This window comes from Pleurodeles waltl, chromosome 1_2 (genome assembly GCF_031143425.1).
Source record: "Pleurodeles waltl isolate 20211129_DDA chromosome 1_2, aPleWal1.hap1.20221129, whole genome shotgun sequence".
Lineage (NCBI taxonomy): Eukaryota > Metazoa > Chordata > Amphibia > Caudata > Salamandridae > Pleurodeles > Pleurodeles waltl.
The window spans coordinates 391,644,115-391,659,024 of record NC_090437.1 but is presented as its reverse complement, the minus strand read 5'-3'; the positions used below and the strand labels follow the sequence as shown (position 1 = coordinate 391,659,024).

At 47.4% G+C, this 14,910-nt stretch overlaps 1 protein-coding gene across 1 annotated transcript in view; it reads left to right on the top strand.

The window, feature by feature from the left end:
* The window catches only part of RAD23B (RAD23 homolog B, nucleotide excision repair protein), a 247,329-nt gene that overhangs the window by 163,287 nt on the left and 69,132 nt on the right, over nt 1-14,910 (top strand). Inside the window, exon 7 of the mRNA XM_069239926.1 lies at nt 2,920-3,070. Within this exon, the coding sequence (XP_069096027.1) occupies nt 2,920-3,070 (151 nt within the window). The remainder of the gene's footprint in view (nt 1-2,919; nt 3,071-14,910) is intronic.

Sequence of the window (14,910 nt, the reverse complement as noted above, 5' to 3'; positions counted from 1 at the left end):
TTTGCGTGCTGGAGTTTCCAAGGTGGCTCTCGCTTGTAGACTATTTTGGTCTCCTGAAGATCTGGCCTCTTGTACTTCTTTCTGCCTATACCACCTCTGCCCACAGTTTTTAAGCAGATCAAGAACGACCGGGCCCAAGTTATTCTTGTGGCTCCAGACTAGGCACGGAGAGTGGTATCCTGAGCTATTGAGCTTGTCCATCGATCCTTCTATCAGCTTGCCCCTTTGGGACGACCTTCAGTCGCAGCAGCAAGGGAGGGTTCTCCATCTGAACCTGTCCTGTCTCCGCCTTCTTGCATTAAGATTGAGAGGTGGCAGTTGACAGCTTTTGACCTTCCTCTTGACGTTTTTGGTGTTATCTTGGCAGCCAGGCGTTCCTCCACCACGACGGTATATGCCTGCTGTTGGGGGGAAAAAAATATGGCTTAGTGTTGTAACAGTGTTCATTCCCCTTTCTGCCTCCCTTTCTCAGGTTCTTCTCTTCATTCTGTCTCTTGCCCAGCAGGGCTCTATTCTGGGCAATCTTAAAGGTCCTCTTTCTGTGCTTCTCAGATTACCTGATCAGCGTTCTAATTTCAAATCTCCTATTGTTCACAGGTTCTTGAAAGGTTTATTTAATCTTTTCTCCCATCTCCATTTATCATGGCTCAGTGGGACTTGACTCTGGTTCTCACATTCTTGATATGTGCCCCCTTTGAGCCTCTTCACAATTGTCCCCTGCTGTTGCTCTCCATCATTCTTCATAGCTATAGCATCTGCCCAACGAGTTAGTGATCTACTGACCTTATCTTCTAAACTGCCCTATCTAGCTGTTCATCCTGACAAAGTGGTGCTTCGCCTGTAGGCTTCCTTTCTTCTAAAGGTGGTCACGCCCTTTCATATTAGTCAGTCCATCACCTTGTCTACTTTCTACACTCCGCCTCACCCTTCCACGGATGAGGAGCGTCAACATCATCCAGACTACAAAAAAGCATTGTTGTTCTACCTCAATTGCACACAGGAATTCCAGGTGGATGACCAACTCTTTGTGGGGTATGTAGGAGATTGAAAGGGTTGTACTTTGTAGAAAAGACCATCTCCAGATGGGTCATGCTCTGCATTAAAATCTGTTATGCATTGGCCAATCGGCAACCCCCTGAGGGTTTGCACGGTCACTCCACTAGAGCCAAAGCTGCATCCACTGCTTCAGCATGCAGAGTTCCAGTCCTGGTTTATCTGCCAGGCAGCAACGTGGGCCTCCCAGCACACATTTACCAAACATTACGGCCTGGACTGTCAGGTCTGTCGTGATGGGCTTTTTGCCCATTTGGTCCTGTAGGACATCCTGGTCTAAAATTGGTCTGCAGACCAACCTCCAGGGATGGTTTTACTTGGGTATCTCTTCAAAGGTAAGGAATCTGCAGCTAGAAGTCTACCAGATGAATAAGTTACTTACCTTCGGTACATACGCCTTATCTGGTATAGACTATATCTAGCTTCATATTCCTTAGTGACCCACCCATCCTCCGGGCTCTGATTTCTAGGGTTAGGGCTGTATCTCTTTCAGGGTCCTAGTTATCTACACCAGTGATCACTGTTGTTCATGGCTCTTCGCTTATGGCGTCGAACGTGTTGAAAAGAAACAGGCATTTATATAAGTTTCATGAATGTCAATTCTGGTGCTGACGCACGTGAAGATTGTTTAGGCCGCCTACTGACGTGCATGGGTACAGCTCACGAAAAATCGTATGGATCTTGTCCTGACCCCTGGGGAAAGAATCTGCAGTTGGATATAGTCTCTACCAGATAAGGTGTGATCGAAGGTAAGTAACTTGTTCCTCAGTTGGTTTTAACCCATTTTCAAATCTCCATTGCATCATTCCCATACACATTTCTATTACAGGAGAAGCAATGATTGGACTTCAAATGTAGGGTATTTGTGAGACAGTAAGAAGAAAGCTTTCCCTAAAGGGAAAAGCAAACTATGCCTTCAATAAAAAAAATAAAAAAAAGTTTGTGAAGATTTGGCCTGTTTTTCTTTCCTGCCTAGTGAGCTTTAGGGTGGCAGAAAGACTGTTCTGGGGTGTGGGTGAACATTTTAATGCTTCGGTGGGCATCCCATATCTATTTTATTTGTTTATTTGGGTTTCCATTTGGCTTTTCCTTTTTTGGAATAAACCTCTCACATTGGCCCCTGGAGAGCGGAGGTGCAATAATGGTTAGCGTGCAAACCCACAGGTCCATGACAATGGGGGCAGCCCTCATGCACCACCCACAAAACATACTGCCCGGTGTCTAGTGGGTGGATTACTGCTTGGGTGCTCTTGGTAATGGGGCGATTCTCCCAGTAGGCATCCACTAGGGAGAGACATTCTCCCAATTCCAGTGCTTTCACTCCCGTCGTGATCAGTGTGCATCGTCTGTTATGCCCACATGCACCAGTCGAGCTAGAGCAACCACCCATAGTGGTGCAGTCTGCATGCGCTTAGTTTGATGTGACCACTGTGTGTTTTTTTTAAATGGTTCCAGTGCTTGCGCACACAAGCATTTATTTTCTCTTATAATGAAGTGACCGACCTGTTGATATCAAGTGCATTAGCGAAGAAATCCATGGATGACACATGGTCCTTCACCTCATTTAAGCGGTCAAAAAGTGAATCTCTGCCTAATGTTGAAATAAGAATTTGGTGAGAATTCCTCTCCTGAGGGACTGTGATTTAGGAGCAGGTTTTTCATTCTATTAGATAAGAATGTGTAGTTTTGATTACAAATATGATGTTAATCGCATCAATCAGCTTTTGTTTATGGTTGATAGTCTTAGAACTATTGCTCAAAAGTGATTACAGGTTTGTAGCTATTTCATACTAAGCTTTTTTCCTCTAAATCCTCTATTGCTGTTATAAGTGCTCTATTTGTAATTGCCGATCTATCTAACTTTAGGGCATTCCCGGGGACCAAGAAAACCAGGCCTTGGTTGAACCCCCACAGGCAGTCAGCACTGCAACTCCCGAGCCCACCCCTGCAGCAGGAGCAGCTGCCGTTACAACCACCACCACCACCACCACCACAACTACAACACCTTCGTCAGGCAGTAAGTTGCGTCTTTTTCCCAAAGATTTCTGAATATTCACATGCTGTGTATGTATTTTAAGAAAGCAGCACTTTGTTTTAGGTCTGGCTCTAGCTCAAAAAACGTTGTATTTTACCAAAAGGATGTGTCTAACATAAAACCAGGGCTACTCGAAATATGTGATTGAGTGACCGTGGCGATTTTCGCATAATTTTAGAATAGCGGAATTTGTCACATAATAAATCTACTTGATAATCTGAAGATTTTGACCACAAAAAGTTCTCTAGTTCAAATGGTTTGAAAGTTACTAAAAACACAGTGAAACATGTTGCCACACAGTGGAAGGCCATTTGAAAAGGTTCCCTGGTTGCTTATTGCTATATGTGGATGTTAAAATGAGATGCAACTAATGCCCAGACAGTGTTGACAAGTGTAAAAATGACAAACTAGAGAAGTAATACAGTTGCAGAATATGCCACATCTTGCTGCATAATTCTTTCAAACATGCTGCCTAATTTGGCCCTCCTCTGCTGCATAATTCCGGTGGCCCTGGCTGAGATTTATAAGCTAGCCTTCTGCTTCTATTGCTCTGTTATTGCATCACTCATGTTTTTCTTCACCCCACTGCAGCATACAGCATGGGATAGTGGGTCAGGCCTCCTACTGCCACTGGCTTATTTCATTGTGAGAGTCATTTTTATTTTATCTTTTGGATTGTAATATGCCCAGCACATTCTTCAATGATTAGTGTTGCAAAAACCATAACAAAACATAAGCATTGACAAAGCCTAAAGGCTTGCAGTCAGTGGAAAGGCCTTTTGGTTTTAACAGTGCTTGTTTAGTTAAATAAGCAAGGACAATAGTTTGTATTGGCTAGCAATGACACGCAATCCAGTAGCACCTGATCTTTGAAGATCTTCTTGAATTGGGTCTTAGCAAAAAAAATCTATTTGGGTTTTATTTTTTAGGTTAGTTTTAACATTAGCTTACTTTTGCATATGAGCAGGGAGGAAGTTACCTTGGCTTTCTTGCTGTTCTCCTTTAGTCTATAATTTCACAGAATAGTTCTGTCATCAGCAGCAAAATATTAGTGTTGAGAAAACACACTATGCAAACATTAGACAGGCTAGGAGGTAATTGTAGGTCCAGGCAATCATACTGTCCTCCGATGGTTTACGGGAGTGCTAGTTTGTTCTGTAGTCGCAACATTTTTTTTTTCTCACAAGCACATTGGCAAAGGCATATGGTCTCGCCTTCAGGATTTATTGGTTTTGACAGTGCTTTTTAGCAGTGTTTTTTGTTTTTGTTTTTTTAAGGAAGAGCAGCCAGCATCAGTTGGTCCACCCTTTATCCCTCAGTCTATACCCTTCACACACCTTCCCCAATACCCTCTCAGAACAAGGGAAAAAAGCAATAAACAGTGTATATGAGATACAAAGGAAGACCAAATGGAGTGAGGGAACGAAGCAGCACATGAGGGAGATAAACGCATGTGCTTATGGAGTAGTACCCTAAAGAGGGATTGCAACAAGGAGACATTGACATGAGGTGTGAGGGATGGGGGAAGAAGCACACCAGGGAGAGGTGGAAAATGCATTATTGTTGAGTAGTTTTATAAAAAAGAAAGCAAATTTCCCTTAAAAAAATAAAGCTACAGGGTTTTAAGCCTTTTGGGAAATATCACGCAGATGTCTCTCTAATTCCCCTCTTGCTCTACCTGTGGTGCTTGGGGGAGGGGTGGGGTGTCATCCCACAACTCCACGAACTGTTGCAACTGTGCCCTGATGCACCTAAACATGATCTGGGAATGGGAGGTGGTGGTGTAGTTTGGCGCTCTGCATAAGGAGGGGGGACACGTGGTTTGGAGTTGTGGGACCAGGCCACTCCCACCTTGTTACCAGGAGAAGTCTTCGTCATTGTCACATTCTGCCAGTAAGTCCAGGAAGGACCGATCTAAACGGGACTTAAAAGTCCCCTTAGGTGGAACCTTCTTAGACCTTCAATGGCAGTTGGTATCTCTGAGTCAGGTCCCGGATCCGTGCTGAGCCAGATCATGCTACCTGCATTATCTCCATGCCAAGTCCTGAAACCCACCTTGCCTACCCGAACAGACCCCCCTGACACTCTTGTGACTGCTATGGTAGACCAACTGATGCCTGTGTCAGACGCCAAGCTAGCGCTGTGTCGACCCCCTTCCGGCATTTAGCTCGACACCGCTTCTTCTGTCCCCTGACTCTAACATATGTCCCTTGCCTCATGCAAGGAATGCTTATTTCTTAGACTTCCAGCTGCAGATCCTTCACTTTTGACTATTTCCCAGGTGTTGTGCTTTTTCTGGGAACTTTCAGCAATGATTCTGCATGCTGGAAGCTGGTACTTTGTAACCTCACGTTGATGCCCCTCCATTCTAGGAATGGCATGCGGGCCCTATTTAAGTGCCACTCTTGCACACTAACATCAGTTCTGTTCTTTCTGTGCCTCCATATGTAATAGATCCAGAACTTTGTCTCGGAAACCACTTTTTTTTTTTTCCTTTAATAATTTTTATATTCTGCAAGGGATGTCTCCTAAAATGACAGATTTTAATCCCTGTAATGAATGTCCTAAGCAGATATCTGACCGATACCCAGCAGGTTTGCCTGTGGTGTTAAGTGATGGCTCCATGACCTGCTGAGTGTACGCGTCAATGTACCCGAAGACCATCAAGGACTGCAAGGCAAAACTTTCTCTCAAAGCACAAGACAAAGTGCCCGACTGTTCGAAGTCCAAGGCTCGATCATGCATCTGTTCCGGGAGTTGACAGTTGTTTTAGAGGCCGCTGTATGTCACACTCCAAGTCCTCAGGCAAGCACAAAAAACATTAGTAGAAGCGGAGTTCCGCTCCATCACACCATGCCCACTCACCTGAAGCATGGGGGCAGCACCAACAGTCCCTTTCCAGCTCCCCAAATTTGCTGACTTTGGAACTGATTCCACAGTTAGGTCAGGCACATCCTCAGTCTCCGGGGCCTTCAGCCACATTGCGCCAGACTGAAGAGGTCCCCCAAATCCACCTCTTCTGATATCTACCGCCTTCGGGCCCCAAGGAGCTGAGAGACCATCTACCTCGCTTACCGCCGGCAACTTCATCCTCCGCGCCAGCTGGATCCTGTGAGCCACTTCTGCTGTCTGCTCCACACAGACTGTACCAGGCCCGGTACATCAGTGCCAATGCAGACTTTACCGCCTGAACAGGTTGTCCCTAATTGTCCTTTCCAACACACATGATGCCGATCTGACGATTTTGACCGACATCACAACCATATTCGACAGAGGTTCTGCACTCCCATTACCTCAAGTCACACCGTATTCTTTACATTTTTTTTTTTTTATCGGACTCATAACAATTCTGACCAGGGTGATGAGTTTGCTCAGCCCTATGCCAGTGATAGTTGGTACGAAGATGTGCAAGAGGCTAGTGGGCTTGATACTCCAGAAACAGCCCTTTTCTCTCCTCTGCCACCTGCCAAAGAATCTGCCTCCTACACCATGGACATTTGTAGAGCCGCTAAAGTCCTTGACCTCCACCATCCACCATGGAGGTGAAAATGAACGTCCCAATTGAAGTCCTCCATCCTGGCCAGGCTTTTTTTTTTACCCTTTCCTCTCTTTCAGTTAAGCCTTGACGGATACCCTCTTTGGGGCTAAACCTTGTACCAGTCCTCCAGTTAAAAGGCAAATTGCCGGTGCCACTGTCCTGCTTCAGGCCACCAAACCTTTTCCTCACAGCACCCCTCTTCTGAGCATCTACGGGCTTCCACTAGCTGGTCCAGCCCCAACTAATTCCATACCACTCCTTCTGACGGGGAATCCTAGTGAAGGGAGACTTTCCAAAAACGCTTATTGTCCTCAACTAGTTTGGCCCGTAGTCGATCAATGTCTCCTGTTTGCATGGCCGCTGTACTAATGCCCTTTGAAGATCTTGGCCCTGTTATTTTGCAGGCTATTCAGGTTGGTCATGATCTGCCAAGTTCACAATGCATGGCTATGGTCTACTGGGTTCTCATGAAATGTCCAATCCTCCCTGATGGAAATGTCATTCGATTTGACTTGCTTGTTTGGGGACAAGGCTCACTCTCTGAGCCTTATATACACAACCTCACCATTTACAATTCCAGCGTCCTTTCATGGCTTTCATGGCTTTTGTAGGTTACTAAGTTTTGTTGCAGTTGTCTGCCCCCTTTTTAGCTGCTGGATGCTAGTTTTTGACTGATGGTGCACTTAGGCCTGCCAACCAGACCTCCGTGCCCGTGCTCTTTCCTTAAAACAAGTTGATGTTGAATTGTAACACATTGGCAAAGGACGTTGTCACTCCTGTAAGCCCCTAGTAAATTGTACCCCTGGTACCTAAGACATGGGTACTAAAGATAGTCCCTAAAGGCTGTAGCACATCTTACGTCACCCAAAGGAACCCACACACAAATTCCACCCAGACTGCATGACATGGTGCAAACCATGAAGTGAAAACATGACCCCGCACACTCCTGTGTGCTACGCCAAAGTCACTGCATTTAATGTCACCCCTACAGTATGCCGGTGAGTTTCAAGGCCGTTTGGTTTCAACTGACCAGCAACATTCCCCTTGGAGCAGAGGAGCTGCTTTCCTGCATGTTTGTAGGCATGAAAAGGACCAAAACGAGAGCCTCTACCAGGGTGACCACCGTGTGGCAAAGCCTAATTGCACACAAGTCTCCCACAGAGACCCTCAAGAGCTGAGCCCTATCTTGGGTGCCTGCCTGCAGCCTGTATCTGGAAAAAAAGCAGGGACCTGCAAGAGCCTCTTGAACACAGTGACCCGATGCCTGAAAGCACCACTGCACCCATGTCCCAGCCTGAGAAGGGGACCAATGCTGCCCACGGTGTCAGGAGACTATACACAGCTGAGCACCCTTTTGGGTTTTTTGCGACACTGGTCCCCCAGTCCACGCCTGCAGCCTTGTTTTCACAGGCTATCATAAACAGCGAGTACCTCCTGTGGCAGGATCCCACCAGAAAAAAATCACCACTACAGATTAGCCCCCAGACCTAGTTCCAGGGATGCACCTACATGGCTGAGCATCTCAAGATCTGAGCCCCCTGTTGGTTCTCCCAGACTTCCCCCGTTCCAGTTTGCAGCCTCTTTGTCAGAGGACCATTTTCCCACTTAAATCAACTTGGGCACCCAACACTGAAAAAGCACCTCTGCACCCCCCGGATGCCTCAGTTCCTCCTGGATTGACTGGTTGGTGTTGCCTTGGACCTTGCCCCATACGTACCTTAACTCCGGAAGATTGGTCGTATAAGTTGCTGCAAAGTAGCCATATACAGTAGATCTCTACTTGTTCTCATAGGATAACATTACTGCAGTAGTCATTACATGTATTTTCTGTACTCTTTAGAACAGATGACGTGAAAAGTTCTTGCACAATAACGAAGATCTTGGTGTCAAAGTATGTAAAAATGTGTTTTTTCTAAATTGGTCTTTCTTATGGAGTGTGTCCCATTTATTGATTGTGTGTTCAACAAATGCTTAACACTGCTGTAAGGAAATGCCTCCTTGGCATGGTTGCCCCCTGACTTTTTGCCTTTGCTGATGCTATGTTTACAATTGAAAGTGTGCTGAGGCCTGCTAACCAGGCCCCAGCACCAGTGTTCTTTCCCTAACCTGTACTTTTGTATCCACAATTGGCAGACCCTGGCATCCAGATAAGTCCCTTGTAACTGGTACTTCTAGTACCAAGGGCCCTGATGCCAAGGAAGGTCTCTAAGGGCTGCAGCATGTCTTATGCCACCCTGGAGACCTCTCACTCAGCACAGACACACTGCTTACCAGCTTGTGTGTGCTAGTGAGAACAAAACGAGTAAGTCGACATGGCACTCCCCTCAGGGTGCCATGCCAGCCTCTCACTGCCTATGCAGTATAGGTAAGACACCCCTCTAGCAGGCCTTACAGCCCTAAGGCAGGGTGCACTATACCATAGGTGAGGGTACCAGTGCATGAGCATGGTACCCCTACAGTGTCTAAACAAAACCTTAGACATTGTAAGTGCAGGGTAGCCATAAGAGTATATGGTCTGGGAGTCTGTCAAACACGAACTCCACAGCACCATAATGGCTACACTGAAAACTGGGAAGTTTGGTATCAAACTTCTCAGCACAATAAATGCACACTGATGCCAGTGTACATTTTATTGTAAAATACACCACAGAGGGCACCTTAGAGGTGCCCCCTGAAACCTATCCGACTATCTGTGTAGGCTGACTGGTTCCAGCAGCCTGCCACACTAGAGACATGTTGCTGGCCCCATGGGGAGAGTGCCTTTGTCACTCTGAGGCCAGTAACAAAGCCTGCACTGGGTGGAGATGCTAACACCTCCCCCAGGCAGGAGCTGTAACACCTGGCGGTGAGCCTCAAAGGCTCACCCCTTTGTCACAGCCCAGCAGGGCACTCCAGCTTAGTGGAGTTGCCCGCCCCCTCCGGCCACGGCCCCCACTTTTGGCGGCAAGGCTGGAGGGAACAAAGAAAGCAACAAGGAGGAGTCACTGGCCAGTCAGGACAGCCCCTAAGGTGTCCTGAGCTGAAGTGACTCTAACTTTTAGAAATCCTCCATCTTGCAGATGGAGGATTCCCCCAATAGGGTTAGGATTGTGACCCCCTCCCCTTGGGAGGAGGCACAAAGAGGGTGTACCCACCCTCAGGGCTAGTAGCCATTGGCTACTAACCCCCCAGACCTAAACACGCCCTTAAAATTAGTATTTAAGGGCTACCCTGAACCCTAGAAAATTAGATTCCTGCAACAAGAAGAAGGACTGCCCAGCTGAAAACCCCTGCAGCGGAAGACCAGAAGACGACAACTGCCTTGGCTCCAGAAACTCACCGGCCTGTCTCCTGCCTTCCAAAGATCCTGCTCCAGCGACGCCTTCCGAAGGGACCAGCGACCTCGACATTCTCTGAGGACTGCCCCTGCTTCGAAAAGACAAGAAACTCCCGAGGACAGCGGACCTGCTCCAAGAAAAGCTGCAACTTTGTTTCCAGCAGCTTTAAAGAACCCTGCAAGCTCCCCGCAAGAAGCGTGAGACTTGCAACACTGCACCCGGCGACCCCGACTCGGCTGGTGGAGACCCGACACCTCAGGAGGGACCCCAGGACTACTCTGATACTGTGAGTACCAAAACCTGTCCCCCCTGAGCCCCCACAGCGCCGCCTGCAGAGGGAATCCCGAGGCTTCCCCTGACCGCGACTCTTTGAACCTAAAGTCCCGACGCCTGGGAGAGACCCTGCACCCGCAGCCCCCAGGACCTGAAGGACCGGACTTTCACTGGAGAAGTGACCCCCAGGAGTCCCTCTCCCTTGCCCAAGTGGAGGTTTCCCCGAGGAACCCCCCCCTTGCCTGCCTGCAGCGCTGAAGAGATCCCGAGATCTCTCATAGACTAACATTGCGAACCCGACGCTTGTTTCTACACTGCACCCGGCCGCCCCCGCGCTGCTGAGGGTGAAATTTCTGTGTGGACTCGTGTCCCCCCCGGTGCCCTACAAAACCCCCCTGGTCTGCCCTCCGAAGACGCGGGTACTTACCTGCAAGCAGACCGGAACCGGGGCACCCCCTTCTCTCCATTCTAGCCTATGTGTTTTGGGCACCACTTTGAACTCTGCACCTGACCGGCCCTGAGCTGCTGGTGTGGTGACTTTGGGGTTGCTCTGAACCCCCAACGGTGGGCTACCTTGGACCAAGAACTGAACCCTGTAAGTGTCTTACTTACCTGGTAAAACTAACAAATACTTACCTCCCCTAGGAACTGTGAAAATTGCACTAAGTGTCCACTTTTAAAACAGCTATTTGTGAATAACTTGAAAAGTATACATGCAATTTTGATGATTTGAAGTTCCTAAAGTACTTACCTGCAATACCTTTCGAATGAGCTATTACATGTAGAATTTGAACCTGTGGTTCTTAAAATAAACTAAGAAAAGATATTTTTCTATATAAAAACCTATTGGCTGGATTTGTCTCTGAGTGTGTGTACCTCATTTATTGTCTATGTGTATGTACAACAGATGCTTAACACTACTCCTTGGATAAGCCTACTGCTCGACCACACTACCACAAAATAGAGCATTAGTATTATCTATTTTTACCACTATTTTACCTCTAAGGGGAACCCTTGGACTCTGTGCATGCTATTCCTTACTTTGAAATAGCACATACAGAGCCAACTTCCTACATTGGTGGATCAGCGGTGGGGTACAAGACTTTGCATTTGCTGGACTACTCAGCCAATACCTGATCACACGACAAATTCCAAAATTGTCATTAGAAATTGATTTTTGCAATTTGAAAAGTTTTCTAAATTCTTAAAAGACCTGCTAGGGCCTTGTGTTAGATCCTGTTTAGCATTTCTTTTAGAGTTTAAAAGTTTGTAAAAGTTTGAATTAGATTCTAGAACCAGTTGTAGATTCTTAAAAAGTATTCCAACTTTTAGAAGCAAAATGTCTAGCACAGATGTGAATGTGGTGGAACTCGACACCACACCTTACCTCCATCTACAGATGAGAGAGCTAAGGTCACTCTGTAAACTAAAGAAAATAGCAATGGGCCCCAAACCTACCAAAGTACAGCTCCAGGAGCTTTTGGCAGAGTTTGAAAAGGCCAACCCCTCTGAGGATGGCAACTCAGAGGATGAAGATAGTGACTTGGAGGGAAATTCCCCCCCTCCAGTCCTACTTAGGGAGAGCAGGGCTTCTCAAGCCCTGACTCCACAAATAATAGTCAGAGATGCTGGTTCCCTCACAGGAGGGACCAACAACTCTGAAATCACTGAGGATAACTCCAGTGAAGAGGACATCCAGTTAGCCAGGATGGCCAAAAGATTGGCTTTGGAAAGACAGATCCTAGCCATAGAGAGGGAAAGACAAGAGATGGGCCTAGGACCCATCAATGGTGGCAGCAACATAAATAGGGTCAGAGATTCTCCTGACATGTTGAAAATCCCCAAAGGGATTGTAACTAAATATGAAGATGGTGATGACATCACCAAATGGTTCACAGCTTTTGAGAGGGCTTGTGTAACCAGAAAAGTGAACAGATCTCACTGGGGTGCTCTCCTTTGGGAAATGTTCACAGGAAAGTGTAGGGATAGACTCCTCACACTCTCTGGACAAGATGCAGAATCTTATGACCTCATGAAGGGTACCCTGATTGAGGGCTTTGGATTCTCCACTGAGGAGTATAGGATTAGATTCAGGGGGGCTCAAAAATCCTCGAGCCAGACCTGGGTTGACTTTGTAGACTACTCAGTGAAAACACTAGATGGTTGGATTCAAGGCAGTGGTGTAAGTAATTATGATGGGCTGTACAATTTATTTGTGAAAGAACACCTGTTAAGTAATTGTTTCAATGATAAACTGCATCAGCATCTGGTAGACCTAGGACCAATTTCTCCCCAAGAATTGGGAAAGAAGGCGGACCATTGGGTCAAGACAAGGGTGTCCAAGACTTCAACAGGGGGTGACCAAAAGAAAGGGGTCACAAAGACTCCCCAGGGGAAGGGTGATGAGACAACCAAAACTAAAAATAGTAAAGAGTCTTCTACAGGCCCCCAAAAACCTGCACAGGAGGGTGGGCCCAGAGCCTCTTCACAAAACAATGGGTACAAGGGTAAAAACTTTGATCCCAAAAAGGCCTGGTGTCATAGCTGTAAACAGCATGGACACCAAACTGGAGACAAGGCCTGTCCCAAGAAAGGTTCCACTCCAAACTCCCATCCAGGTAACACTGGTATGGCTAGTCTCCAAGTGGGATCAACAGTGTGCCCAGAGCAAATCAGGGTCCACACTGAAGCTACTCTAGTTTCTGAGGGTGGGGTGGATTTAGCCACACTAGCTGTCTGGCCGCCTAACATGCAAAAATACAGACAGCAACTCTTAATTAATGGGACTAGAATAGAGGGCCTGAGGGATACAGGTGCCAGTGTCACCATGGTGACAGAGAAACTGGTTTCCCCTGGCCAATACCTGACTGGAAAAACTTACACAGTCACCAACGCTGACAATCAGAGAAAAGTACATCCCATGGCAATGGTTACTTTAGAATGGGGAGGGGTCAATGGCCTGAAACAGGTGGTGGTCTCCTCAAATATCCCAGTGGACTGTCTGCTTGGAAATGACCTGGAGTCCTCAGCATGGGCTGAGGTAGAGCTAAAAACCCATGCAGCAATGCTGGGTATCCCTGAACTGGTGTGTGTGAAAACAAGAGCACAGTGCAAGGCACAGGGTGAACAAGTAGAGCTGGAGTCTGGAAGAATGGCCCAGCCTACCAAGAGAACAGGAAAGTCAGTTGGGAAACCAACTGCAACACAGCAAAAGAAAGGGAACCTCTCTTCTCAGGAAGAAGTTCTGCCCTCTGAGGGAACTGAGCCTTTGGAGCTTGAACCTTATCAGGTTGAGCTCTTAGGCCCAGGGGGACCCTCAAGGGAAGAGCTGTGTAAGGGACAAGAAACCTGTCCCTCTCTTGAAGGCCTTAGGCAGCAAGCTGCTGAAGAGTCCAAAGGCAAGAAAAATGGAACCCATAGGGTCTATTGGGAAGATGGGCTCCTGTACACTGAGGCCAGAGACCCCAAACCTGGTGCCACTAGGAGAGTGGTAGTGCCTCAGCTGTTCAGAGAGTTCATCCTAACATTGGCCCATGACATTCCCCTTGCTGGACATTTGGGACAAACCAAGACGTGGGAGAGGTTAGTCAACCACTTCTACTGGCCCAATATGTCCAACATGGTTAAGGAGTTTTGCCTCTCCTGCCCCACCTGTCAAGCCAGTGGTAAGACAGGTGGGCATCCAAAGGCCCCCCTCATTCCACTTCCAGTGGTGGGGGTGCCCTTTGAAAGAGTGGGTGTGGACATAGTTGGTCCACTGGAACCTCCCACAGCCTCAGGAAATATGTATATCCTGGTAGTAGTGGATCATGCTACCAGGTATCCTGAAGCTATTCCCCTTAGGTCGACTACTGCCCCTGCAGTAGCCAAGGCCCTCATTGGTATCTTTACCAGAGTGGGTTTCCCTAAGGAGGTGGTGTCTGACAGAGGTACCAACTTCATGTCAGCATACCTAAAGCACATGTGGAATGAGTGTGGAGTGACTTATAAATTCACTACACCATACCATCCACAAACTAATGGCTTGGTTGAGAGATTCAACAAGACATTAAAGGGCATGATCATGGGGCTCCCAGAAAAACTCAAAAGGAGATGGGATGTCCTCCTGCCATGTCTGCTTTTCGCTTACAGGGAGGTACCACAGAAGGGAGTAGGGTTCTCACCCTTTGAACTTCTGTTTGGTCATCCTGTAAGGGGACCACTTGCCCTTGTTAAAGAAGGCTGGGAGAGACCTCTCCATGAGCCTAAACAGGACATAGTGGACTATGTACTTGGCCTTCGCTCTAGAATGGCAGAGTACATGGAAAAGGCAACCAAAAACCTTGAGGCCAGCCAACAGCTCCAGAAGTTTTGGTATGACCAAAAGGCTGCACTGGTTGAGTTCCAACCAGGGCAGAAGGTCTGGGTTCTGGAGCCTGTGGCTCCCAGGGCACTCCAGGACAAATGGAGTGGCCCTTACCCAGTACTAGAGAGGAAGAGTCAGGTCACCTACTTGGTAGACCTGGGCACAAGCAGGAGCCCCAAAAGGGTGATCCATGTAAACCGCCTTAAGCTCTTCCACGACAGGGCTGATGTCAATCTGTTGATGGTAACAGATGAGGATCAGGAGGCAGAGAGTGAACCTCTCCCTGATCTTCTGTCATCAGACCCAAAAGATGGTACAGTAGATGGAGTGATCTACTCAGACACCCTCT